Here is a 26,652-nt window from a genome sequence, read left to right on the forward strand (position 1 = left end):
TGCTTAAGGGATTCCCAAATATAGATGTAGCCTATGAAAGTACCTGTCTGGGCCCAGACAGATAGTGCAGGGATTAAGGTCCTTGCCTTGCACATGAGTGACCCTGATTCAATCCCAGGCCCAACAAATGTATCCCTAAGCACTGCCATGAGTTATCTTTGATTACAGAACGAGAAGTAAGCTCTGAGTACTACTAGGTGTGGTCCCTAGGTTTGTCCTGCCCTCAGCATCACCACAAACTACTTGCCTGCATAGTAAGGGCCTCACTATTATCCTAACTTCTTGTTTAATTCAAAGGTTTGAATTATTAAATCATTTTATTATTTTTTGGTGCCTGATCATTTCACCTTTATTTTTCTTTAAATTTTTTACTGAATCACCATGTGAAAAGTTAGAAAGTTTTCCGGCTTAAGTATCAGTCATACCATGATTGAACAACCATCCCTTCAACAGTGCACATATTCCACCACCAAAACCCAGTGTACCTCCCATTCCACCCCCACCCCCCATCTGTGTGGCTGATGATTTTCACTTTACTTTCTCTTTACTTTGATTACATTCAATATTTCAACAGGAAACTCACTATTATTATTTAGAAATTTCCCCCAACAATCAGACCTGCCGAAAAGGCAACATTTGATAATTTGTTTTCTATTGCTGAGAATGAAGAGCATATGATTTTGGTTTTGGATTTCTAGTATTTTTTATTAATAGTTTATTTTTAATTAGTGAGTCAACGTGAGGGTACAGTTATAGATGTATACATTTTTGTGCTCATGTTTCCCCCAAAGTTCAATAACCCATCCCTTCACCAGTGCCCATTCTCCACCACCCGTAAACCCAACATCCCTCCCACCCTCCCCAATCCCGTCCCCCCCACCCCACACTGCCACTATGGCAGGGTATTCCCATCTATTCTCTCTCTCTGTATTAAATTATTTTATTAAAAATAATTCAGATATCCTCTTGGGGCTGGAGTGATAGCATAGTGGGTAAGGTGTTTGCCTTGCACGTGGCCAACCCAGATTCTATTCGCAGAATTCCATATGGTCCCCTGAGCACTGCCAGGAGTAATTACTGAGTGCAGAGCCAGGAGTAACCCCTGGGCATCGCCGGGTGTGACCCAAAGAGCAAAATCAATCAATCAATCAATAAATAAATAAATAAATAAAACAATTCAGATATCCTCTCATTCCCTTTACCATTGAGTCCTATATCTGATTTTAGGCTGAAGCTAGTTGGAAATTTGAACTCAGGTTATGCAAATTTGTTTTACCGACAAGTTAAAATACAGCGTTCCATATGCCAAAAGTTGATGCTTTTTTTTTTTTGGAACACTAGTGTCTATCTGGAAATTGCTGCCTTGAATTGATATGACCTCATTTCTCAGCATATAGCCATTTTCTCTCAAAGGGAACTAAACCAGAGAATTATGTGCTATTTTACTAGGTTGTACCACCTTGGTCTATGGACCAGAAACTACAAATAAGAAGTGACAGGGTTCCACGAGGTCATTATTTGGTACTGCTACCTGGAGCAATCATTAAATGTGTTAGTGCATCATGACAGTTAGTCCTAATTTGGCCTGATAAGTGGAAAGCTCTGTAACTTGAATTGTGACAGCAACTATTATAGCAGCTGGGTGCACACAGATCATTGATCTTCTTTCACAAGAATCATGAGAATTCTTTACTGTTTTTCTTGAATTTCTGAGATTATTTTCATCTATATAGCAAATATTATTTCATATGAACTTTATACATTTTGGAGAATTCACTGAGAACCACGCTTAATTCTGAGATGTTTAATCTCCTGGTTCCATTGGGCAATCATTCTCCAAGCCCCATCCACACTCTTCCCCAGTACACATACTTTTTAAAGTGGCCTCATGTGTGCTGTGAAATCAGGTAATCTGTGTTTTGACATGACATGAAATAACAGCTGGTCAGCTGTCTAAACCAGTCGGCCTGTTTTAGATGAGATTGTATTACCGCACAGACTTCAAATTTTTTTAGCATAAGATACAGCAATAGTCAATAGTAATAGCTTTATTGCCCATTTTTCTTTATTGTATCAATTTAATCAATTTGCGATTTCCTCTATATTATGTGATCCGAAGTGGTACATTTTATGGAGTTAGGCGATAAGTGGACAGGATGTGAAGAGAAATGATTGAGCCAAGTTCAAAATTTCATTAAATTTATCCTCTAATAAAAGGTCAAGTGCTATGAGAAGTATATAAGACATGAGGAAAATTCTAACTTTGCTCTTTTAGTTATCTGTGATTCCCTCATTCTTTTTATTTCATGGTGGTGGTGGGGGTGCTCTGAATCAATGCTCAGAGAGTTCAGAACCACTCCCTGTGATATAAACAACTAGTCCAAATGATTCAATGCTTGGATTCAGCACTGAAGCACTGCAGCATTGCCCAGGCCCCGATGATAGTGGAAGCCAACACGATCTCCTGGTTGTGCTGTGGTACTTTTAGGGCTATACCTAGTGATGCTGAGTGGGCCTTGCAGTGCTAGGGATAAACTCAGATCCTTGTGCGTGCAAAGTATGCACTTTGATCCCTAACCCATTAATACCCTTATCTCTTTTTCTTACTGTTATTATCAGTAAAACTCTTAAAGGAGGTGCTTATTTGGGGGACAATAAAAAAATGGCAGTTGAACAGAAGACATCATACTTCTAGACAGTTTGAGTAGATGAAAGGAATCTAGAAATCAGAGTAAGTGGTAGGTGTTTTGGGCTATTTTTAAAGTTTTTTTATTTAAAGAACCGTGATTTACAAAGTTATTGATAGTTGAATTATAGGTGTATAATGTTCTAACAACAGTTTCACCACAATTGTTAGCTCCCTCCACTATATTTCCGATGTTTCCTCCTGCACCCTCTCCCCCGACTCCCCAGCTTTCCACCTTGACACGGCGGTATTTTTTAAAAAGGTATGTAAAGCAAGCTGAATCTTCAAGAGCACAGTAAGGAATGATTTCCAGGTTAGGAAATGGTCCCTTGTATCAGGTCTGTTAAGAATGCTATAACTGAGAGTTCCTCCATTGCATAGAAGAATGAACTAGGTGACCTCAAAAGTTTCTTCATGTCTAATAGTATAATGGTAGCCATTGATTCCATAAAAAATAAAGAAAATTCTGTAGTTTGACTGAAAAATAAAATATGACAATTGCTAGTAAATTATACTTAAGTCACAACTTTTCAGAATTTGGACAGTAAGAATTATTTAAAGTGCTGGTTTTCTTTTTTAGAGTTTAAATAATTTTAGTAACATGCTCCATTAAAATAGCACTCTTAGTATGTATCACACTTACAAGACAAAGAAAAACATCTTGGAAGCTTCTGTGGTTTATTTAGTATTATCTTAGTGGAGGGAAGGAAGAAGAAGGAGATGGTGAGGGAGAGTGTATAGGGAAAAGTTTGTCTTTTTTTGGATGAAACATGATAAATTTGGTTGAATGAAACTTAAGTATGGTTTTATCTTTCCTAAGAGCTGCATAGTATCTAATTGTATAGATGTACCAAAAGTTTTTTTTTTAATTTTTTAAAAATTTGATTGAGTCACCATGAGATGGTTACAAGCTTTCATGTTTGGGTTACAATCTCACAATGATCAAACACCCATCCCTCCACCAGTGAACATTCCCCACCACCAATATCCCGAGTATACTCCCCTTTCCCACCCACCCCCTGCCTCTAAGGCAGACAATATTCCCCATACTCTCTCTCTACTTTGGGGCATCGTAGCTTGCAACACAGACACTGAGAGGTCATCATGTTTGGTCCATTATCTAGTTTTGGCATGCATCTCCCATCCCAACAGGTTTTCCTCCAGCCATCATTTTCTTAGTGATCCCTTCTCTATTCCATCTGCCTTCTCCCCTCTGCTCATGAAGCAGTCTTCCAGCTATGGGGCAATCCCCCTAGCCCTTGTATCTACCGTCCTTGGGTGTCAGCCTTATGTGATGTTATTTTATACTCCACAAATGAGTGCAGCCCCTTTACGTCTGTCCCTCTCTTTCTGACTCATTTCACTTAGCATGATACTCTCCATGTTTATCCATTTATAAGCAAATTTCATGACTTCATCTCTCCTAACAGCTGCATAGTATTCCATTGTGTAGATGTACCAAAGTTTCTTTTTTTGTTTTTTGTGGTTTGTTTTTTGTTTCACACCTGGCGATGCACAGGGGTTATTCCTGGCTTTGCACTCAGGAATTACTCCTGGCGGTGTTCAGGGGACCATATGGGATGCTGGGAATTGAATCTGGGTCGGCCGCGTGCAAGGCAAATGCCCTACCCGCTGTGCTATCTCTCCAGCCCCCCAAAGTTTCTTTAACCAGTCATATGTTTTAGGGCATTCGGGTTGTTTCCATATTTTGGCTATTGTGAACAGTGCTGCAATGCATATATAGATGTACCAAAGTTTCTTTAACCAGTCGTCTGTTCTCGGGCACTTGGGTTGTTTCCAGATTCTGGCTATTGTGAACAGTGCTGCAATAAACATACAGATGCACATGTCATACTGTGCTTTTTGCACCCTCAGGATATATTCCCAGAAGTGGTATTGTGGGGTCATAGGCAAGCTCACTTCATGAAATTTGCTTATAAGTGGATGGTCATGGAGAGAATCACACTAAGTGAAATGACTCATAAAGAGAGGGACAGACAGAATGACTGAAGTAATTTGTGGAATATAAAATAACATAATATGAGACTGACACCCAAGGACAGTAGACACCGGTGCCAGGACTATTGCTCCATAGTTGGAAGCCTGCCTTATAAGTTGGGGGAGAAGGCAGCTGGAATATAGAAGGGATCACTAAGTAAATAATGGTTGGAGGGATTGTTCAGGATGAGAGATGTGTGCTGAGAGTAGATGAAGGACCAAAGGGATAGCGTCTCAGTATCTGTGTTACAAACCATAGTGCCCCAAAGTAGAGAGAGAGTATGGGGGAATTTGTCTGCCATAGAGCCAGGGCAAGGGGTGGGTCGGGTAAGGAATACTGAGGACATTGGTGGTGGAAGATGTGCACTGGTGGAGGGATGGGTGTTCGATCATTGTATGATTGAAACTCAGACATGAAAGCTTTGTAACTGTATCTCACAGTGATTCAGTAAAAAAAGAATTGTATCAACAGTTGTGACTTTTTTCTACATAAAAATAAGAATAAATACATTTTAAAAAAGAATTGAAAAAAGAAAGATGTGAGGCCAGAGAAAGAGAGGAAGTGTGTGTTAAAGAGAGAGCACAAGCTTCTCCAGAAAGGAAAAAGAAAGCAGGGACAGAGAGACAAGCAAGTGTGATACATGTTCAAGGGAGGCATGGGCTTGAAGAGCCAGCCAGAAAATTTATCCTAACTCACTTAAATATTGACTTTAATAAGACAGTCATAATTTTGTATACTTATCTTTCCAGCAATCATGTACAATGTTATTACTCCCCTCTATTATATAACAATTAGGAGAGTTCACGTGAATTATCAAAAACTTCTCAGCTAGAGCTGAGATTTGAACCCAGAAATGCAGGGTTCTGTAGCAAATACTTTTTCCACTATGTGTATTCTATAATCCATGGAACTTGCTTTGGTCAGTATGATATTGCAGAAAGAAACACCAAGAATGTTTGGTACACGAATTATATCTGGGATTAGGAACTACTCAGTTACATTAAATATAATTATAAGGAATAAATGATCCAGTAGTCTTCTTTGAAAAGTCTTGATTATGATATGAATACTTCCTGATTCACAGAAGTTGGTATTTAATTTTTCAGTTCTAATTATATAAGGTATATAATAGGATATGTATATTTCACTTATAGCTACTCAGATGATGTAAAGGAAGAATATTGTTAAGTCCCAGAAGACATTAATAGATGTTTTCCAAGTAGAGTTTAATTGCTGAGGAACTAGAACTTGCTTTGTGGGATGAAATCATTATTATAGAGATTTTTTAATCTAAAAACAATAATATAAATTCTCTTTCTTATAATCTCTGCTTGCAGTGTACTGAGACTTGATTGACTTTTGACTTACATCTTACCAAGATTTATATTGATGTTTTAGAGGATTACTTCAAGAATTGTTCACCTGTGGGTGAGAGAAAAATTGAGTGATAAGTATGAGCCACCGCAGGCCAATCTGTTTCCTCTTTTGATAGGATTAGAGAACCAGTAGATGAAAGGCTTAGGAGAGATCCCCTAACTTTGGACTTTAAACAAAGCTTTTGATTCCACATTTTATGAAGTTTTAATTGAAACACTTGAAATTTCAGGTGTTTTTGCCAGAGGAATAAGAAACTTGTCTCTTTTGGTCCCTGGTTAAATTGTATAAGACTTCGAGAATAGAGAATGCCTATTGCCATTTAATGACTAATAAAATTACTGTGCTTCTTACATCATTTGAAGAGTAAAAGATTAGCAGTACCAAAACATAGGTCATAAGTTCGCATCCCTACACCTAAAACAGTCTTTTTCATATGTATTCATTTTTGTTTCCATTTCACATTTACTATGTAGCTATGCTTTTTATTACATCTGCATCAATTTAACAAACCATACAATGAAAGACTAGAAGAATGTCAGGAGATATTCTAATAAATACTTGTCCAAAATATGCTTATAGATTGATTTAAAAATTTATTTCAAGTACTGTGGTTTACAGTACTGTAAGTGTATTTTTTGCGTGTAATGTTTTTTTGTATAAATGGTTTTATGCATAAAATATTGTATCACCGCACTCTCTGCCAGTCCCAGCATTTCTGTGACCTCATTCTACTCTCCCTATCCCAGTAATATTTTCCCTCCATCCCCCCAATCTATGGTAAGTTTTACTAAATACCAGTTCTCAGTTTTTGTTGCCTTTAAGCATTTATTTCCTCTTTATATCCCAGACATGAGGGAGATATTCTCTGTCCCTTTCCCTGACTAACTTAACTCAGCATGATACTCTTCAGATCCACTAACATAGAAGCAAACTGCATGATTTTATCTTTTCTCATATCTGAATATTATTCCATTGTGTACATATACCCGGGATCGATTCTTCCATCCTTCTCTGAGAGCCTGGCAAGCTACTGAGCATATCCTGTCCACATGGCAGAGCCTGGCAAGGTCCCGATGGCGTATTTGATATGCCAAAAACCATAACAAGTCTCACAATGGAGATGTTACTGGTGCCCGCTCAAGCAAATCGATGAACAATAGGATGACAGTGCTACAGTACAGTGCTACATATACCATTGTTTATCCAGTAATCTTTTCTTGGACACTTAGGTTGTTTTTAGATTTTGGCTACTGTGAATAGTCCTGTAATAAACATAGCAGATGTCTTTTCTGATGAGAGTTTTTGGGTCCTTGGCGTAGATGCCAAGGAGTGGAATTTCTCTTTTACATGAGGACGCAATTTCTAGTCTTTCAGAAGTGTCCATATTGTTTTCCAAGAAAGCCACATGCACTGTAGTATATCATATGACACTTCACTCTACAGGTTTTTTACTTTATCCTGCCATTCACTTGTGGGCTGTAGAGTCTTATTTGATAGATCTGCTATGGGTCTTAGAGCATTTCCTTATTATGTGAATTCCTTCTTTGGTTTTAGTATTCGCAGTATTCTGTCTCTGTCTTTGGTTTTGTTTGTTTGATTGCTTCATTTTGAGTACAGCATGCCTTGGATTTTTTTTTTTACTTTGTTTGGTTCCCTCTTCTCTGGGACATGTCAGATCTTTTAAATCTGGATGCATGGACTCTTCAACTCCTGGAACTTGTCAGTTACACTTTCTTAGACTAACGATTCTTCATTGAAATCATCTTCCTGTTACTCAAGGACTCCAGTGATTCTTATGTTGTTCATGTTGAATTCTGCTCAGAGTAAGAGTGCTCTGGTGTGTTTTCAATTGCTTTTCAGACTTTCTTCCTTCTTGTATTGGGTTTTAGAGTTTTCTTAAATCCCATCTTAGAGCACACTAATTTTTTCCTTAGCTCCTGTAACTCTGTTGATGAGGCCTTCCACTGAGTTTTGTTTATTTCACCTGCCATACTCTTTATCTCTTTCACATCTGATTATAGTGTTCTCATTTATGCTCTCATTGTTATTTTGTACGTATACCACTGTTTGTTTGAGCTCATTACACATCTGTGTCATTGTGTTCCTAAAGTTTTTATCTGAAAGGTCATAAAGCTGATTGTTGCTGGTAGACCTCAGCCTTGTGGGCTATTATCTTCTACTCCTTGGACTTGGTGACTTCTACACAGCTTTTCCATTGTTCCTGCTGTTCTCTCAAAATTCTGAGATTAATTTTTGTAGTGTACTCCAACCCTGGCAGCCGACCTCCACAACCCAACCACCGCCACACTCCAGGCCGCTTTCCACATGCTCAGGTTGAACCTCACATATGAGTGAATATATTCCTGGACCGTCACATCATAATACAATCCCTACTTATTTTCCATAATTACCACACCATATTTGATGGGTTTCAGACAGTAGGCAACTCATCAAAAATCATAAATATATATAGGCTGGAACGATAGCACAGCAGGCATGGCATTTGCCTTGCACGTGGCCGACCCGGGTTTGATTCCTCCGCCCCTCTCGGAGAGGCTGGCAAGCTACAGAGAGTATCTTGCCCCCCCATGGCCCAGCCTGGCAAGCTACCTGTCGCATATCCTATATGCCAAAAACAGTAGCAGGTCTCACACGATGCCCATTACTGGTGCCCACTCGAGAAAATCGATGAGCAATGGGATGACAGTGATATATATATATATATATATATATATATATATACACACACACACACACACACACACATATATATATATATATATATATGCATACATATGCCTGACTGGGAACACCTGTAAAGGCAACTAGAGGTTGCCCCAAAAGCCTCTATCCCTCTCAAGCTATCGAGAGTATCCCGCCCACACAACAGAGCCTGGCAAGCTACCCGTGGCATACTCATATGCCAAAAACAGTGACAATGACGGTCCTCATTGACGGTCCCTGAAAGAGCCCCCAGTATGCCATCGGGCTACACTAGCACACAACAGGGACAAATGGAGAAATTATTGGTGCCTGCTCAAGCAAATCGATGAACAACGGGATAACAGTGATACAGTGATACTCCAGTAAGAGCACTCTTATTCTATCAACCCCTAGAGGCAGTGAGAGGTAAACAATAATTGTGGACTTCAATGGGAATATTAGTATCTTCCATGTAAAGTTAATGGAATAGATGTTTCATGCAGCCCCATATGTAACCTCATGGCTCAGCACTCTGGGAGTGGAGGGTGAATTTTATGCTCCATCTGGTCCACTTTGGGTCTTTGTTAACTGTCTGGGCTGTTGAAGTCAATAGGAAGCAGCCAGCAGGCTGCCCAGGCACTACAGCTCTGCTAGCTCAGGACTGGGTTGGGGCTTCAGGCTGCGGTCCTATTGTCTTAGACTCTGCACTAACAACTCTGGATGCCGGTTCAGATGGGGCCTCATCTGTCAGTTGGTTGGGCTGTGGATGTCACTGGGAAGCAGCCAGCAGGCCACTCTGGAGCTGGGCTCCACTGAGGCAGGAGCTGAGCTGAGGCTTCAACTAGATTGATTTATTGGTTAACTATTTATTAAAGAATTTAAAGTAAATATAGTTTTACACTTCTATGTGCCAACTGCACCTACCAAAATTCCAATGACATCCTGTTATTGGAAAAACCATCCTATACCTCCTCCCCCTTCCCTCTGGTAACCTCCATAGTTTTCATGAAGTCTAGGAGATTTTCTTGTTAGCTGTCAGTTTATTTGATTTAGTTATTCACATTCCACATATGAGAAACAATCTGGTCATTTTCTTATTCAATGCATGCATCATCTCAAGTTCTATCTATTTTATCAAAAGAGGCCCAATTTTTTCTTCTTAAAATGTATTTCATTAAGTACCAGTTTTCTAATTGAGTTATCTTTGGATAATTTAGGTTGATTCCATATTTGAACTATTGTGAATAATTCTACTAGAACATAGTGGTGTGCAGATAACCTTTTAAATTACTGTTACTATAACTTTCATACAAATACCTAGGAGTAGCATCAGTCTGTTATGTAGTATTTCTTTTAATTTAATTTTCCTGTGCAAGGAATTAAGCCCATGGCCTTATGTGTATGAGATATATGTACAACCACTGTGCTACATCCCTGGCCCATCCATTTCATTTAAAAAAATCTTCATGCTTTTTTCCCCACAAAGGCTGTAACAATTTACATCCTCAAAAACAGTGTCCTATTTATTTTTTACAAACTCTCACCAACACTTGTTTCTCCCCTTTTTGATATATGCCATTCTCATAGATGTGAGGTGATGATACCTAATTATTGTTTTGATTTACATTTCCCTAATAAGTGATGCTGAGCAATTTTTCACTTGTCTGGGAGCCATCTGTGTCTTCTTTGAAGAATTATCTATCCAGGTCATTTGCCAATATTTGGATTGAGTTGCTTACTTTTTTGTATTCACTAGTTGAAATTTATTACGACTTGATGAAAAAGCATCATCCAAGCAACATCCATAGAAGTGATATATAGATCAGTACTTTGTACCTTTGGGTCCATGCTGTCATTAAAATGTTGCCAGGGCTTGAGTGATTAAATTCCACATAAAGAGTTCATCATTTTCTTTCTTTTATTTTTATTTATTTTTAATTCAAAAGAGCCTGGCAAGCACCCTGCAGCATATTCGATATGCCAAATACAGTAACAATAATAGGTCTCATTCCTCTGACCCTGAAGGAGCTTCCAATTGTTGGGAAAGACGAATAAGGAGAGGCTGCTAAAATCTCAGTGCTAGGATGAATGGAGACATTACTGGTGCCCTCTTGAAGAAATCGATGAACAACTGGATGACAGTGATAGAGTGACACAGTGATTTTTTAATTGAATATGATTGGGTTTCAGTGATAAAATGTTCCACAACCTGTCCCTTCACCAGTGTATATTTTCCACCACCAGTATCCCTGGTGCCCCCTCCTCCCACCCATCGCTTGCCTCTATGGCAGGCACTTTTCTTTTCTCTCTCTCTTTCTCTCTCTCAACTCCCTTTTTGGGCATTATGGTTTGCAATACAAATACTAAAAGTAATCATGTATATATTTTAATTTATACTTTTTTGGTAATTTTTGTTTTTTGTTCTAAAATTGTGTGAATATCCTTATTACTTTTAATGTTAACACCTTGTCAAATGTATGACATAAATATATTCTCCCAAATACTTTTGTTCTTCCCTTTTGATTTTGTGGTAGTTCACTTCACTATGTAAAACTTTTTAATTGGATGAGATTGTCTATGTTAATTCTTTCTTTTGTTTACTTACCAGTGGAGTTGATACTTCAGATACATCTCTGATGTTGAGGTCCTAGAATGTATTGCCTATGTTTTCTGCTTTTTAAATTTTTGGGCTATACCTGGTGATGTTCAGGGATTACTCCTGGTTCTGTGCTCAGGGATCACTTCTGGTTGAATTTGAGGCACAATATGGGGAGCAGGGTATCAAACCCAGGATGGTCACATGCAAGTCAAGCACGTAAGCAGTTGTACTATTTCTCAGGCCCCTCTTAAGTATGTTATGGTTTGATATATGCTATCAAGTTATTTAATCTAATTATAGGCTAATTTTATATTTAATGTTAAATTTGGAGGAGTATTTGGGTTTAGGAGCCATATGTAATGATGTTCAGGGCTTACTCCTGACTCTATACTGAGGGATCACTCCTGGTAGTCTTGAGGAACATTAGGGGTGCCAATGATTGAACCTAGGTCAACTGTGTGTAAGGCAAGCACCCAACCCACTGTACTATGGCCCCTTGATATTAATTATTTTTTATAGGTGACTGTTCACTTTTCCCAGCATTTTATTTGTTGTAGAGACTTCCTTTTATGCACTGTATTTTTGTCTCCTTTATCATAATTAAATGCCCATATATCTATGAATTCATTTCTGAGGTCCCTGCACTATTCCATTCATCTTATGCTTTTTTTCCCTGCTAAGACCACACTGTTTTAATACCTATTGCTTTTAATGAAGTTTGAATTTGAGGAACACGATGTCTCCATTTTTCTTTTCAATCAGAATTGCTTTGGCTGTTAAGGGTCTTTGATCATTCCATAGAATTTTTTAGGTTTCTTTAATTCAATAAAATTTGCCATTGATGTTATGACAGTGATTGTGTTCATTCCACTGATTGTTTTGCATACGATTAGGAAAGAATTTTTCTTTTCTGTTTTTAAATTGAAATAACAATGGTTTAAAAGTGTGTGAATGTTTATATTTTAGATATTCAATGTTACCTACAGCCAGAGTGCCAATGACCCTTTAGCTGGTCCTAGGTCCTTTTTTGTTCTGCCCTTTCCTCTCTGTGTCATACTTACTCCTTACCACTGCTTAGTTACCTTAATTCTGTTCTCAGAGCGTAAAGATTTGTTTTCATTGACCACTTTCTATTCTTTTGCTTTCTTTCTTTATACACCACACATGAGTCAGATTGTCCAGTATTTGTCTTACTTTACTTAACATGATGCCTCAAATTTTGTATTGTAGCAAAAAGCAGGACTTCATCTTTTCTTATATCTGAGTTGTGTGTGTACACATATCACATCTTCTTTTTTCATAAGTCTTTGGGCACCTGGCTTATTTCTAGATCTTAGCTATTATAAACTGCACTACAATGAACATGAGTGTCCATATACATTCAATTTAGTGTGTTAGTGATATCTGGATAGATCCCAAGTTATGGAATTGATGGATTATATAGTACTTCTATTTTTAAGATTTTGAGAAGTCTCTGTTCTGTTTTCTATAGAAATTGAATCAGTGTACAATCCTACTAGCATTTTCAAAGTAAGAGTATGTATGATACATACCATACCCACCTTTAAAAAGATAGTGTATTACCTCTTCAAGGGAGGAAGTAGAAGAAAATTAAGAGCTTTTGACCAGAAATGTCAATTTTCATAAATTGGCTAGATCTTATTTAATGACAGAACTATAGTCTTATAGAAACCTATATTTTAATTCTGTATTTGTTAAAGAGTTCTATAAAATTGCAAAGGGCAACTGGCTTTAAGTAATTTATGTGTTACTCCTATGTCTTAAGATTTAATAGTTTCCATCTCTTTGCTTATAAAGACTGGAGAAATCCCAGCCCTTAGTGGAGTTTGTTTCCTTTGGGTTTGGGGGCCATACCTGATTATTTTCAGGGCTTGCTCCTGGATCTGTGCTCAGGGATCACTCCTGGTGGTGCTCAAGAGACTATTGGTGGTGCCAGGATTGAACCTGGGATGGGTGAGTGCAAGGCAAGTGCCTTACCCTCTGTACTATCTCTTCGGCCCCCTTGATGGAGTTTGGATTTTGGCTTTCTTTTTCTTCTTTAGGATTGAACCAGCTGCCCTTTGACCCTGCCAACAACAACGAGCCCCTGCAATTTGGTAGTGCCAGTGGCCCTTTGGTCACGGAAGGCCACAGTGAGAATGGAGGGGAGTCAAGCAAGAAAAGAAAAAGAGCAAATACTCCTTCAGGTAAGATAGGCATTCTCTTAAGCCAGTGCTTTGGGGCCAACATTTCCCCAGAGCCTAGTACATGGTAAGCACTGTGCTAAGATTTGCAGGTACAATAGAATCCTAGTGCAACAGTTCTCTGCCCTCAAGGAACTCACTTTGGTTTAGGTGAGGAGAATTAAGCACATACATGAATAACTTTAATAATATCAGATATTATCATTGTTGTAATAATTACATAAAAGGAAACAAATCTATGGAGCCAAAAATGGGGAAGAGGTTAATTCAGCCCCGAGTATTGGGATATACTTCAAAGCATGAGTAACATTAATAGCTGAGCATGAGTAACATTACTAGCTGATCCTTGAATGAGTAGGGTTGAGACAAAAAATAATAAAAGACATTGATATAGGTAGAAGAAATTGTGTAAGAATGGTTTCATTGCATATTTTGTATTTAACACCTGACTCATTTCTATTTGTAATGCATATAATACGTATACTTGTATCTCTCCACCCATGTCTGTAGAGTACACACTATACTTGCATGTGCTTAATTCCTTCATAACTTTTATAACAGAAAGAACAGATTGGCCAGGAGTGATAGCACAGTGGGTTGGGTGTTTGCCTTGCACACAGCTGACCCGGACTCAATATATCCTGCATCCCATATGGCCCCTCAAGCACAGCCAGAAGTGACTCCTGAGTGTAGAACTAGGAGTAACCCCTGAACATTGCAAGGTGTGACCTAAAAAGCCCCCCAGACAACAAAAAGAAATAACAGATTCTCTTAAATCCTTTGTAACACCCAGCAAAAGTTGGAGCTTCCCTGGCAACCCCCCATACCTTGTTTTCCACTGGTCTATTCTCATGTTAAGGTTCTCAAGAATAACTGGGGGAAGCAATTAGACAGTCAGATCTTCACCTAGCTTAAGCTCCTCCACTGCATCCAAGTTCAGTGATTCCTTGACTTCTTCATTACTGTGAGCTCATGCTATTTCATTGTATATTTGTACTATAATTTCATTGGCCACTCTTCTGGCATTAGACGCCTGGGTTGTTTCCATTTCCTGACTGTTGCACTAAGTGCTGCAATGAGCATAGGTGTGTTTGTATCTTTTTAGTAAGTTTGTTTGCACTTGTAGGTAGATACCAAGCAGTGGGATCACTGGGTCATATGGTAGCTCTAGTCTTAGTAACGTTTACAAAGTTCCTTTTTCACCACAACCCTGCCAGCACATGCTGTTCCTGTCCTTTCTGATATATGCTTTTCTCACCAGTGTAAGATGACATCTCATGGTTGTCTTAGTTTGGATTTCCCTGATAATAAATGACAGTAAATACTTTTTTCATGCCTGCCAACCATTTATCTGTCTTCTTCAGAGAATTGTCTGTTCATTTCCTCTCCAGATTTTTAAATATGGCTATTGGATTGATTGATGATTATCTCTGTGAGTACTTTGTATATCTTGGATATTAATTCTTTATTTGGCATGTTGTGTGCAGATATTTTCTCCCAATCAGTAGATTATCTTCTAATTTTACTCCAAGTTTCGTTTGCTATGCAGAAATCTTTAATTTTATGTAGTCCCATTTCTTTCTCTTTGTTTCTGTTGTCTTTGCTGGTGGAATCATATAATTAAAAATGACTTTGAGGTCTAAATCCTGTCAGGTTCTGTCTATATTTTCCTCATTGAAGCTTATGGAATTTGGTCTAATCTCTAGGTTTTTTAAATTCACTTTGAATTGAATTTTGTGTAAGATACAGATAGTTTTTTGCTTTCTTCTTTTTTTTGCATGTATCTATTTAGTTTTCCCTGTACCATTTGTTGAAGAGGCTCTGTTTTCTCCATTTCGTGTATCCAGATCCTTTGTTATAAATTAGCTCTCCCTATATCTGAGGGTTTATCAACGAGTCTCAGTTTTAACCCATTGGTCTGACAGTCTATCCTTAGTCCAGTACCATGCTGTTGTAATTACTATAGCTTTATAGTATAATTTCAAGTCAGAAAACACAATGCTTATCAATTTAATTTTTTTCAGATTGGCTTTGTCTGTTCAGGGTGTTTTGTTTTACTCTTAAATTTGTAGAAGTATCTAGGCTATACCCAGTAGAGTAGAGCTCTGTGATCAGGAATTACTCATGGCTGTGCTTGGGGGACCATATGTTGTGTTGGGGATGAAACCAGGGTTGGCCACATGCAAGGCAAACACCTTAATCCCTATACTATTTCTAGCCCAAGAAATAACTTTATTAGCAACAAGCCAGCATGGATGATGGTGGACTCATGTCCTAGAGAACTATCTTGCCTATATGCTCATAGGAAGCAATTTACATAGGCAGAGAACCAAACTGTCTTTCCTATAAGCTCAAAATAATCAATTTATATAGAACAAAAACTGGAGAGTTTATTTATATTAAAGGCAGATCACCGGGGTGTTCAGTATATTTATTCCCTTATGAAGATTTTATAAGGATTTAGGCTTCAGCTTAGATTGTATGTTGTTTGTATTAGCTTTTGAGGAAGACAGGATAAAAGAAACTTCATATTCTCAACAACCCCGGACCAGAAGAATATGTTAGTTTTGGATTTTCAGTTTGAGTCTTAATTAATTTTGGACTGGATTATTAGTATTATTATTGTAAAATAACATATAACCTGTATTTTTAAAAAAAATTTTAATTGAGTTACCGTGAGAACAGTTACAGGGCTTTTAGAATTGAGTCTCAGTCATACTATGCTCAAACACCCATCCCTTCACCAGTGCACATGTTCCACCACCAATAACTCCAGCATACTCCCCTCCCACTCCGCCCTGCCTGTGTGGCAGATGATTATCACTTTACTCTTTCCTTACTTTGATTACATTCAATTATTGACAGGAAATTCACTATCATTATTTGGTGTTTTACCCCCAACAGTCAGACCTGTTAGAATGACATCATTAGATTGCATGTTTTCTATTGTTGGTAACAAAGAGCATATGATGTCACAAAGCGGCTCCCCAGATTTGGAATTCTGATATTAAGTCCAGAGATATTTCGGCCAGCAGCCACTGCATTCTGAGATTGGTTTCTGTGGCGCTGGGATCATGGCTGTTCAGGAGCAGAGGAGCTATCCATGGGTGACCGCTCGGGTTCTCATTTGGGAAGGAGGCAGGGCCAGTTCTGCCTCCCCCTTCGCAAGATTCCCCATGTAACCCGTCCCATCACTGCAAACTCCTACCTCTCTGTCCAATTGATTCTGAACGATGGTGATCGCCATGCTGTCATAGGGGGGAAAAGGCCGAGGGACAGAAACCCTTCCCCTCCCGGGACTGCACAGGGCCGTAGCTTAGATCAGAGTCCAGGAGTATATCTGCCAGCAGCTGCTGCATTTTGAGATTGGTTTCTGTGCCTCTGGGATAATGGATGCTCAGGAGTGGCGGAGCCATTCCAGAGCATATATTTTGTATATCAGGAAAATATAACCTGTATTTTAAAACATCAACTTGTTTCCTATTTTTATGTTAGCCATTATGGAAACAAATTTTACATGTGTGCGTGTGTGTGTGTATAAACCTACTTACCTTTTAAGGCATATATCCAGCATAATTTTATCCAGATGTACCCAAACTTTTCAGAAACAAAAAAGTTGTCTTCACTGGGGCCCCTCTAAGGGGATGGGTTGCATCCCCCCTCCTCGCCCCAGCAGAGCCTCGACAGTTGAGGACCTCCAGAGCCCAGCCACGACCATGCTCAGGCCACTCTCCACACGTTCAGATGAGCCTCACGCATGGGGGAGCTGGCAGAGGAACCCAGGTGTGCGGGACCCAGGCTGAGATCTCCAAGGCTGCTCAGATCAGGACTGGGCCTCTTCCACCCAGACCCCCCATTTTCCAGTAGCTAGGCAGTCACACCCAGAGACTGCCCCTGGCCCTTGTAATCCCATCAACAGCCAACATCCAGAGAATATAAAACCAAGCTCCCGGAAGCTTATAGACATCTAATAGCCTAGTTCTCCCTCTTAGAGAACCTGACAAGCCACCAAGAGTCTATTGACCACTTGGGAGAGCCTGGCAAGTTCCCTGTGGCATATTCATATGCAAAATACAGAAACAGATATATACATACCTCGCGGAGAGCCTGGCAAGCTACCGAAAGTATCCCGCCCACACGGCAGAGCCTGGCAAGCTACCCATGGTGTATTCGATATGCCAAAAACAGTAACAATAGGTCTCATTCCACTGACCCTGTAAGAGCCTCCAATTGGTGGGAAAGACAAGTAAGGGGAGGCTGCTAAAATCTCAGGACTGAGTGTAATAGAGACATTACTGGTGCCCTCTTGAGTAAATCAACAAACAATGGGATGACAGTGATACAGTGATTTCAGAAACAGAATTACTCAGCAGTCTTCTGGAAATTTACCTTTTTAAAATGAATAACCAGAAACTTTCCCCCAATATCCCCCTCCCTGGATTATTCTATCACCCACAGGGATAGGGTAGGCAGTACCACCCACTTTGGGAAACACTGATTTAAATTTCACTTGTTCCCTTAGAGGCATAATTCCAGCGACTAGTTCCTATGATGCTATAGTTCTCAAGATTTACTTGGGACAGTAGTTCTTTTACCTTGATTATGTTTTTCCAAACTATGATGGGTCTTTTTGTTTTTATAGCCATATAGGCATGTTTTATACAGGTAGTCCTAAGTCACTTCCACTTTATGGCAATATGCATTTGTATAGCCACCCCTTTTCTCCTTCTAATGAACTTTTAAAAACAAGCAAAACCCCCAAATACCTAGTCAACTCTCAAAGTGCTGTGTCAGATGAGTATATTAAATAAGAGTTCAATCAGCTGTAAAAGAACTAGTTATGAAGTGGGTGTGTAGAATTTAGGACCTCAAACTTAAGGACATAACCCTTGAACATAGGTGGAGAGTCTGGAGGACATGGATGGTGGTAAAGTATGCTCTAAAGCTATAAAGGACAATTTATGAATAATAAGGAGAGAGATATGAGGAAAAGGCCTGTAGGGCTGGCAGTGATATCGAGTGGGAAGAGGGTCATGGGTACTTTGGTGATGAGTGTGCAGTTGCTTTGTAGACAAGTACCATAAACCTTAACACCAAAACAGCCCTATTCCCTGAACTATTAAAAAAAAGATTTATCTTCCCTCATGGTTTTGATTACATACTAGTAGTCACAATGTTCACACTAACTGTGCTAGTTTAATTTCTCCTAAACTCTTAACTCTTGAGGGTGGGGGAAAGGGGTGTACATTCATCTGAATGTGAACTACCTTTGAAGAATTCCAGTTTTACTTCTAATGAGTATGGTTGGTGAGAGAAAATTGACTGTTGCAGGCATAGGATTTTAGAAGTAAATTATGCTAATCTATAATTAGCAAATTAAATTTGCATTCAAATAATGAATCTGCTGAAGTTCTTTAAAAAGCAGTATGTTCTGTAAAAATAAGTGAAATTGGCCCCCGGCAGGATAAATTACCTCTTTTGCAATCTTTTTTTTAAACTATTTTCTTAGTGAACCCTTTCTTTGTCTGTAATACAAAGGTAGCTCCAGCCCAAGTTAAATTGCCACCCATTCCAAATTCCTCTTGCCCAAGTTAGTGAAGTGTGAATTTGAGGAATCACTCTTAAAATTGGTTATCTTACAATCTAATATAATCATTTGCTTTATGATAGCATTTCTTCCTTCAAAAACAAGAAGGGAGCTATTTTGTGAGTAGAAATATTTTTATTCCTGTTCCCTACATTTTGTTAGGGAGGAAATAGAAAATCCTTATAATCCCAACAACCCTGTTGCTTGGAGCTGCAATTCCTACCATCCATTTTAATTCTAAACTGAGATACTCATTGAGCCATTGCATCATTCAACCCTATGACCACTTTGAATCAAAGTCACCTCTCCCTCTGTTTTTTTCTCCCTCTGTTTTTTATTTTTTTTTTTTTGCGGGAGGGGGTAGGAGAGGACACACATACAGAGTGGCGGTCTGGGCCCTCGCCTTGCTCTGTGCTCAAGTAGGGAGGGCATATGAGGTGCCAGAACTTGAACCGTTATTGAAGCTACAGCCCATGCAGGTTAGATGTCTTAACTTCTGTACCATCTCTCAGACTCCTCTTCTTTCATTGCAACGGGAGGAGCGACTTTGCCTGCATCTCCAATTTCTTATTATACGTTATTTCCCCCTAACTTTCCCACACTTTCTACCTCTACCTTTTCTTAAAAAGCTTTTTCTGTGCTTATACTGAAATTGATTTTTTCAAAATTTGTAATTAAACCACTGTCAGATACTCAGTTACAAAGTTGTTAGTGATTGAGTTTCAGTCATGCAGTGTTCCAACACATGTCCCTTTACCAGTGTACATTTCCTGCCAACAGTGTCCCCAGTTTCCCTCCCAACCTCCCCCACCTGCCCTGCCTATGCAGCCTGCCTCTATGGCAGACAATTCTCTCTCTTCTCTCTCTCCCTCTCTGATTGTTGTAGTGCTCCATTCTCTGTCATAACTGCATTACCCCCCCCGCTTTGTGGCAGGCATCCTACCATGAACTAGACTTCATGGCCCTTTTTTCTACTGTCATTGAGTAATATTCTCATACTATTTATTTTTATATCCTGCAAATGAAAGCTATCATTCTGTTTGCCCTTTCCCTCTGACTGATTTCACTCAGTGTGATACTTTCCATGTCCATCCATTTATAAGCTAATTTCATGACTTCATTTTTCCTAACAGCTGCATAGTGTTCCATTGCGTAGATGTACCAGAGTTTCTTTATCCACTCAACTGTTCTCAGGCATTTCTGGCTATTGTGAATAGTGCTGCAGTGAACATAGGATTGCAGACAGCTTTACTATCTTGTGTTTTGGGGCCATGAGGGTATAGTCCCAGGAACGGTATTGCTGGCTCATATGGAAGCTCAACTTCTAGTTTTTTGAGAAATATCCATATTGTTTTACAGAAGGCTGGACCAATTAGCATTTCCACCAGCAGTGAATGATAATCCCTTTCAGCATCCATGCCAGCACTGGTTGTTCTTTTTGATGTGTGCCAGCTCTGTGGCATGAGATGATATCTAATTGTTGTTTTGATTTGTATCTCCCTGATAATTAGTGGTGTAGAGCACTTTTTCTTTTTTAATTGATTTTTATTAAAAGCACTGTGATTTTTAGTTGTTCATTTTACATTTGTTTAGTATTCCAACACCAAACATTTAGTATTCCAACACCACCAATGTGACCTTCCCTCCAACAATATCCCCAGTTTTCCTCCCAATCCTAAATTGACCCCTTTGTCACATAACAAATTTGCTTTATATTGCTTATTCCAACAAAACTTTAAGAACTGGCTTATAGAATGATCAGAAAATAAATCAGGGCCAATTATTGACTACTCTATGATTTTGACCTTATGTAAATAAGAAAATTAAAGCCATGTAATACAATAGAAAAGCCTATTCTCATTTACATATATATATTTTCAACTCTGAAATCTAAAGTATGTTACATTAAATTTTATTTTATGCTTAGATCGCGTTATGGTAATAATCATCTCACCTGTCATAACACTTTTGAAGTAATTCTGTGTTAATGAATTTTTGAATTTACATGAAATAGGTAAGGCCTACATATGTAAAATTTCCACTAACACTTTATATAAACACAGTGTTTTACAAAGTTGTTCATGATGATTTATTATAGGTATGGGATATTCCAACACCAATTCCACTAAAATTATACCTTCCCTCCACCATTGACTTAAGTTTTCCCAACCACCCCTTAAGCCTGCCTCTACAGCACGCCCTCATCAATTTATTTTATATTGATTGTTATCAATAGAATAATCAAAAATGTTTTCTTAGTAGAAAGTTAGTGAAAATTGTTGTATCTCACCATGGAGCAATTAAGTCTTTGTATAAGAGATTACTAAAAGGATGTTACAGGTTAAGCCTTCTGTGTCTATGTTTTGTTAGTTGAGATTGATTGCCTTCTGTGTTACATCCAAATCTGGTGTATGTAGTGCTTTTTTTCATACACCTTTTGGCCATTTTAATTTCTTCTATAGGAAGCTTCTGTTCTGAAATTGATTTCTTAAGGTTATCTGTGACCTCCAAGTTGTCAAAGTCAGTGGCCTTTGGCAAGTTTCAACTGTCTTGATCCTGTTGCTTCAATTGATGCTGTTAACAAGTTCACCTTCTTTGGATGCTTTACTTCTGCCTTTCTTGGCAATACACTTTGCAGATTCCTCTTCCTTTTCTATCTCCTTCGAGCATTCTTTTTCCTCTTGTTATTTTTACTGTGAGTAGCTATACTGTTAATCACATTTGTAAGCGAAGAAAATAAAGGTTAAATAAACTTATCTAAGAATGAGCATCTAATTCCAAATTCTCTCTGAATCCAATGCAATTATTCAGAATCTAGCCCCATTGCTAATATGCAAGTTACCATTCATAGTACATTAGAAGTTATGATAGGTAGGCAGGTCCTGGATTTGATCGATCATCTCTGGGATCCCTTCATACTCTGATCCCTTCATACTCAATGAATACATGGTTCATTCTTTTCTGCTTTTTTTCCTGCTACTCCCCCAAACAAATATTCCCAAATAAATAAAATTTCAGGTAAGCTGATTTGTGACCATCTAAGACTCTGTGCTTACTTACATAGTTACATTGCTTACGCTATTTCTTTTCACTGCATGTCCTCTCTCTCCTTTCATCTGTTGAAATCCTGTATAACAGACAATGCCTAGCACATATCCTACCTTCTCCAGGAAGCATTTTGGACAATTAATTAGAAGTGTTCACTTGTACCTCTGAAACCCCATAGTAATTTCATTCACATGAATTACTAATACTATTTATAGACCACTTTGAACTATCTGGTACCTGTTCATTTGCCCATACTTATGTGTCTTAGCCTTTTGGTTTAGTTTTAGTTTGGGGGCTACGCCCAGCAGTGCTCAAGGGTTACTCCTGACTGGCTCTGCTCTCAGGGATGACCCTGAGAGTATTCAGAGACCCTGTGCAGTGCTAAGGATTGAATCTGCTCATTAGCATAATAGGCAAATACCTTAATCACTGTATTTTCTCTCCAGCCCAATGCCTTGGCCTTTTAACTTAGCCATCAGCCCTTTTGGAAAAGCCCTGACTGTCTTAGCAGCGATAGAATCAATATCTTTTACATAATATATGACCGATAAATATTTGTTGATTGATTATGTGATCTTCGCAAAATGAAAGTAAACAGTTCTGGCACTGCCAGGCCATTCTGATGAGAGGAATTGAGCCTGCAGAGCACCAAGGAGTGGTTTAGTCAGAAAAAAGGAAGAACATGTTGAAATGAGTTATCAGGGGATGTTGTTTAAGCCTGCTTGGGAGAGAAATATAAAAATGAGATGGACATTTACCTGCCTGGAGTACTTTCGTTTCCTTTCTTCTACAGAGAGGGGCAACAAACCAGGGTACTTTTCTACGACACTTATAGCCCTTTGATTTACCTTTGTCTCACAGGACTAAGACTTTTATTTCACATAGACTTTGAAGTCCGTAAATGAAAGCATTGATTGTTTTTAAAGAGAGAAAATTCTACTACTTTATATCTTGGTGTGTGGTATTTCTAGCATGTCAGTTGAATTATTACATAGCCAAAGGCAAGAAGAACCCATTTTTCCTTGAGATGGAATTAAAATAAGAAAAAGAGTAGACTAATAGCCCTACTCAGTGTCTTCAGTCCTTTGGACATTTTTATCTGATTGCAGTTTCAAGATATAAAATTGTAACTTGGTAACCAAAGGAAAAAAGCTAGCTGACTTCTTTCTTTCCAGGCCTGACAGAATATCAGTTGGAAATTTTTCATCTTCCAGGGCTGTTAGAGGAGAGGAGATATTGACAATGGCACAAACCAGGATAAAACAATGGAAATACATCACACTTAAGTTGCCCTGACTGCTGGAATACTTGGAATGATTTTATGACTTCATCATACCTAAGTCTTTCCCTGTCAGCAACACGAAGTGTGTGTGAGCTACTGTGTTGGGAACAGTGGCAGAGAGTAGAATCACAGTGTTTCATAGTTGGAGGCAACCTTGTCTAACTCTGTTGATTTTACAAATGAAGGAAATGAGATCCAGAGAAGAGATTTGTATTAAGTCACATGGTAAATTAGTAGCAGAATAGAACTAATTATAACAACCTATATAATAATTTAAAATTGACTCGAACTATGGCATGTGATTGATTAATTTATACTGTAGAAAGTGAATCTAAATTAAGTGAGCTCTCTTCCCATTTGTTAGTGTTATTACATGATTTGCAGAAACTAATCCAGTGGTATATGAAGCACCAGACCTGTTGTGCCAAATGCAAATGAGAAGCTCTCTTTGATCTCAAGTTAGAAGACTTTTCAGACTGAGAAAGAATTATGAGGGAATTTCTTCTGTACAGTTGAACTACAGCAGCTCGAGAACCCACTATTTGTGATACTTGCTTATTTGGCAGTAGACAGTTCATGTCCCCCCATGAGACTCCACTCCAACTATCCAAATTGGAGAATAATGTATTGTCTATAAGCTTGGCTCGTAATTTTGTCTAGAGTGTAGTTTCTCAAACTATGTGTTACAGTTCCACATGGAGACACATAATGAAGCATGAAGACTACAAAAAATGTTTTAGAATGAATTTGTGATTTGTTATCGGTAAATGTTTAATTTCTGTGATTATCTTGTATATCCAGGGTGTCATAAAAACTTCTTAGGGGAAAAGGATTCATGAGTAGAAAAAGTCTAAGAAGTCCTACTATAGAGCAGCCATAAGGCCTTGTGTGGGCCCCCAGGATATTCCAAGGGGGGCACGTGAAGGAAGCAAGATAGGAAAGGGCCAGAAAAAGATTGAGCTACATTGCTCTAGAGGACCTCTTAAGTTTTACTTAAGGTAAAGGCTTGGTAAAGGCTTGGGGGATCACTTTTCAGACAGTAAAATTTAAATTCACAATAAGAGATTTCTTAGCTCTGAGTAGGTTGTTTACCTGTCCTGTCAGGTTAGTAAGTTTATCACAGCAACTGTCATCTTGGCCTTGAGGGCTATAAGGGACTTCTTAATGTTACCAAGAAAAGGAACATACTCAGACATACAATGAAAAAATAGTGGGGATTGTGATTTTAGTGCTGAGTGTATCACTCTTAATTTCTCCTGATCATTAATTTCTTTTGTGTGTGTGGAAAGTGTATCTGCATTTTAAAAAATTTTATTGAATCACCATGAGATAGTTACAAGCTTTCATGTTTGGGTTACAATCACACAATGATCAAACACCCATCCTTCCACCAGTGCACATTCTCCACCACCAACATCCCCGGTATACACCCCCCTTTCCCACCATTCCCCTTCCTCCATGGCAGACAATATTCCCCATACTCTTTCTCTGGCAAGCTACTCATGGCGTATTCGATATGCCAAAAAACAGTAACGACAAGTCTCACAATGGAGACGTTACTGGTGCCTGCTTGAGCAAATTGATGAACAACGGGATGACAGTGCTACAGTTAATGACAGTGCTACTCTCTACTTTTTTTTCTCCCACCCCCGCTACTCTCTACTTTTGGGCATTATGGCTTTGAACACATACACGAGAGGTCATCATGTTTGGTCCATTATCTACTTTCGAAGTGTGCCACTCTTATTAGTGTTTTTGTCTCTGGTTAAAACACAAATTTCCCTTTAAAAAATTCATTTTTACAGCTGTATAATGGGAAAGGATTTTTGAAAACTGTTCAAATCCTACTCTTATAGTTATTGGTGCTGCTCTTTAGGCTTTGAGAACTTGGGATGCTTTTAGTCCCTTCTGGTTTCAAATCAAACTAGGAAGAATCACACAAGCCATGTGAAGGAGAAAATGTGGTATCATTTTTATGAGCAAAAGTGGTTTGAATAAAAGTGTTTTGAATAATGTGACTGAATGATGCTTCTTAGCATCTCCAGCTCCAAATTTATACATTGATTTATACTCACCTATGGTAGAAAAGATTGAGTCTTCAGGGGGGAACTTTTACCCTGCCAATGTATTTGAGAAAGAGGGCCTCTCTTACAGTGGAAGCTAAAAATTCATATCTATTTAGTTGGGCCTATGAGGCCTGCCTTTGAAAGACAATGCTGTGCCTAATCTCTGCCCCTGTTTAGGAAGCAGAGGGTCATCTCAACTGGAAGGCACTCTGATCTGAGTACAAGCATACAGACTTTAAGCCATGACTGATCACTCTTCTCCTTAATCCTACCTATCACGGAAGCAATCCTCATTTTGTGCCAAAAGAACCAGCAGGGGTGCCATAAAGAGCCAGAGAAGCTTCTATAATACTGTCTGTGCTCTTCCAAAGAGAGTAGCAGTTCCTTCTGCCCGTGAAACAGAAGCAAGTGTAAATAGTTTTCAACATTGCTGTTTGTTTGAAAACAAATATGACTAGCCTTGAGGTTTATTTAATTTTTTAAAAAATAAATTTTGATTGAGGAACCAATGCTTTATTTATAACAGTATATGTATCTGGTTCATCTGTATACTCTATGATGTAGAGTCTAGGTCATCATCATCATCACCATTATCATCATCTTAATCATCTCCAAAATTCTAGATTCCATCCACCATCATACAATTGGCAACCTTTACTCATTTTATCCTATCGCTTCCCTACTCAGAGGAAAATAATGAGAGTCCATTAGTGGTACAAATAAAGGGTTGTTTTGGATTTGGGGCAACACCTGGCAGTGCTCAGGGCTTACTCCTGGCTCAGTGCTCAGGGATCACTCCTGGTGGGGCTCAAGGGACCATATGCAGCGCCTGGCATCAAACTCAGGTCAGTCCTGTCCAAGGCAGTACCATTTATCAGATACTAAAAAGTTTAAATATACACACGTTGCATTTAGATTTTACTGTTTCATTTAGAATATCAAGAAAAACTCCTAATGGAATTGTACTTCATATCATCGAATTTAGTCTCGAAATAGTACCTCATAAGAGATTTCAGAAATTTTAACTTGAGTACTTCTGTTGTGATTTTGTCATTGTTATTCACAGGGGAATAAAAGTCGTCATTTTTCTTCCATGACACC

General features: G+C 38.6%; 1 protein-coding gene across 1 annotated transcript in view; it reads left to right on the forward strand.

The window, feature by feature from the left end:
- The window catches only part of ENOX2 (ecto-NOX disulfide-thiol exchanger 2), a 380,924-nt gene that overhangs the window by 123,813 nt on the left and 230,459 nt on the right, over positions 1-26,652 (forward strand). Inside the window, 1 exon segment of the mRNA XM_055122744.1 lies at positions 13,428-13,571. Within this exon segment, the coding sequence (XP_054978719.1) occupies positions 13,428-13,571 (144 nt within the window).

Source organism: Sorex araneus, chromosome X (assembly GCF_027595985.1).
Source record: "Sorex araneus isolate mSorAra2 chromosome X, mSorAra2.pri, whole genome shotgun sequence".
In the NCBI taxonomy this organism is placed as follows: Eukaryota; Metazoa; Chordata; class Mammalia; order Eulipotyphla; family Soricidae; genus Sorex; species Sorex araneus.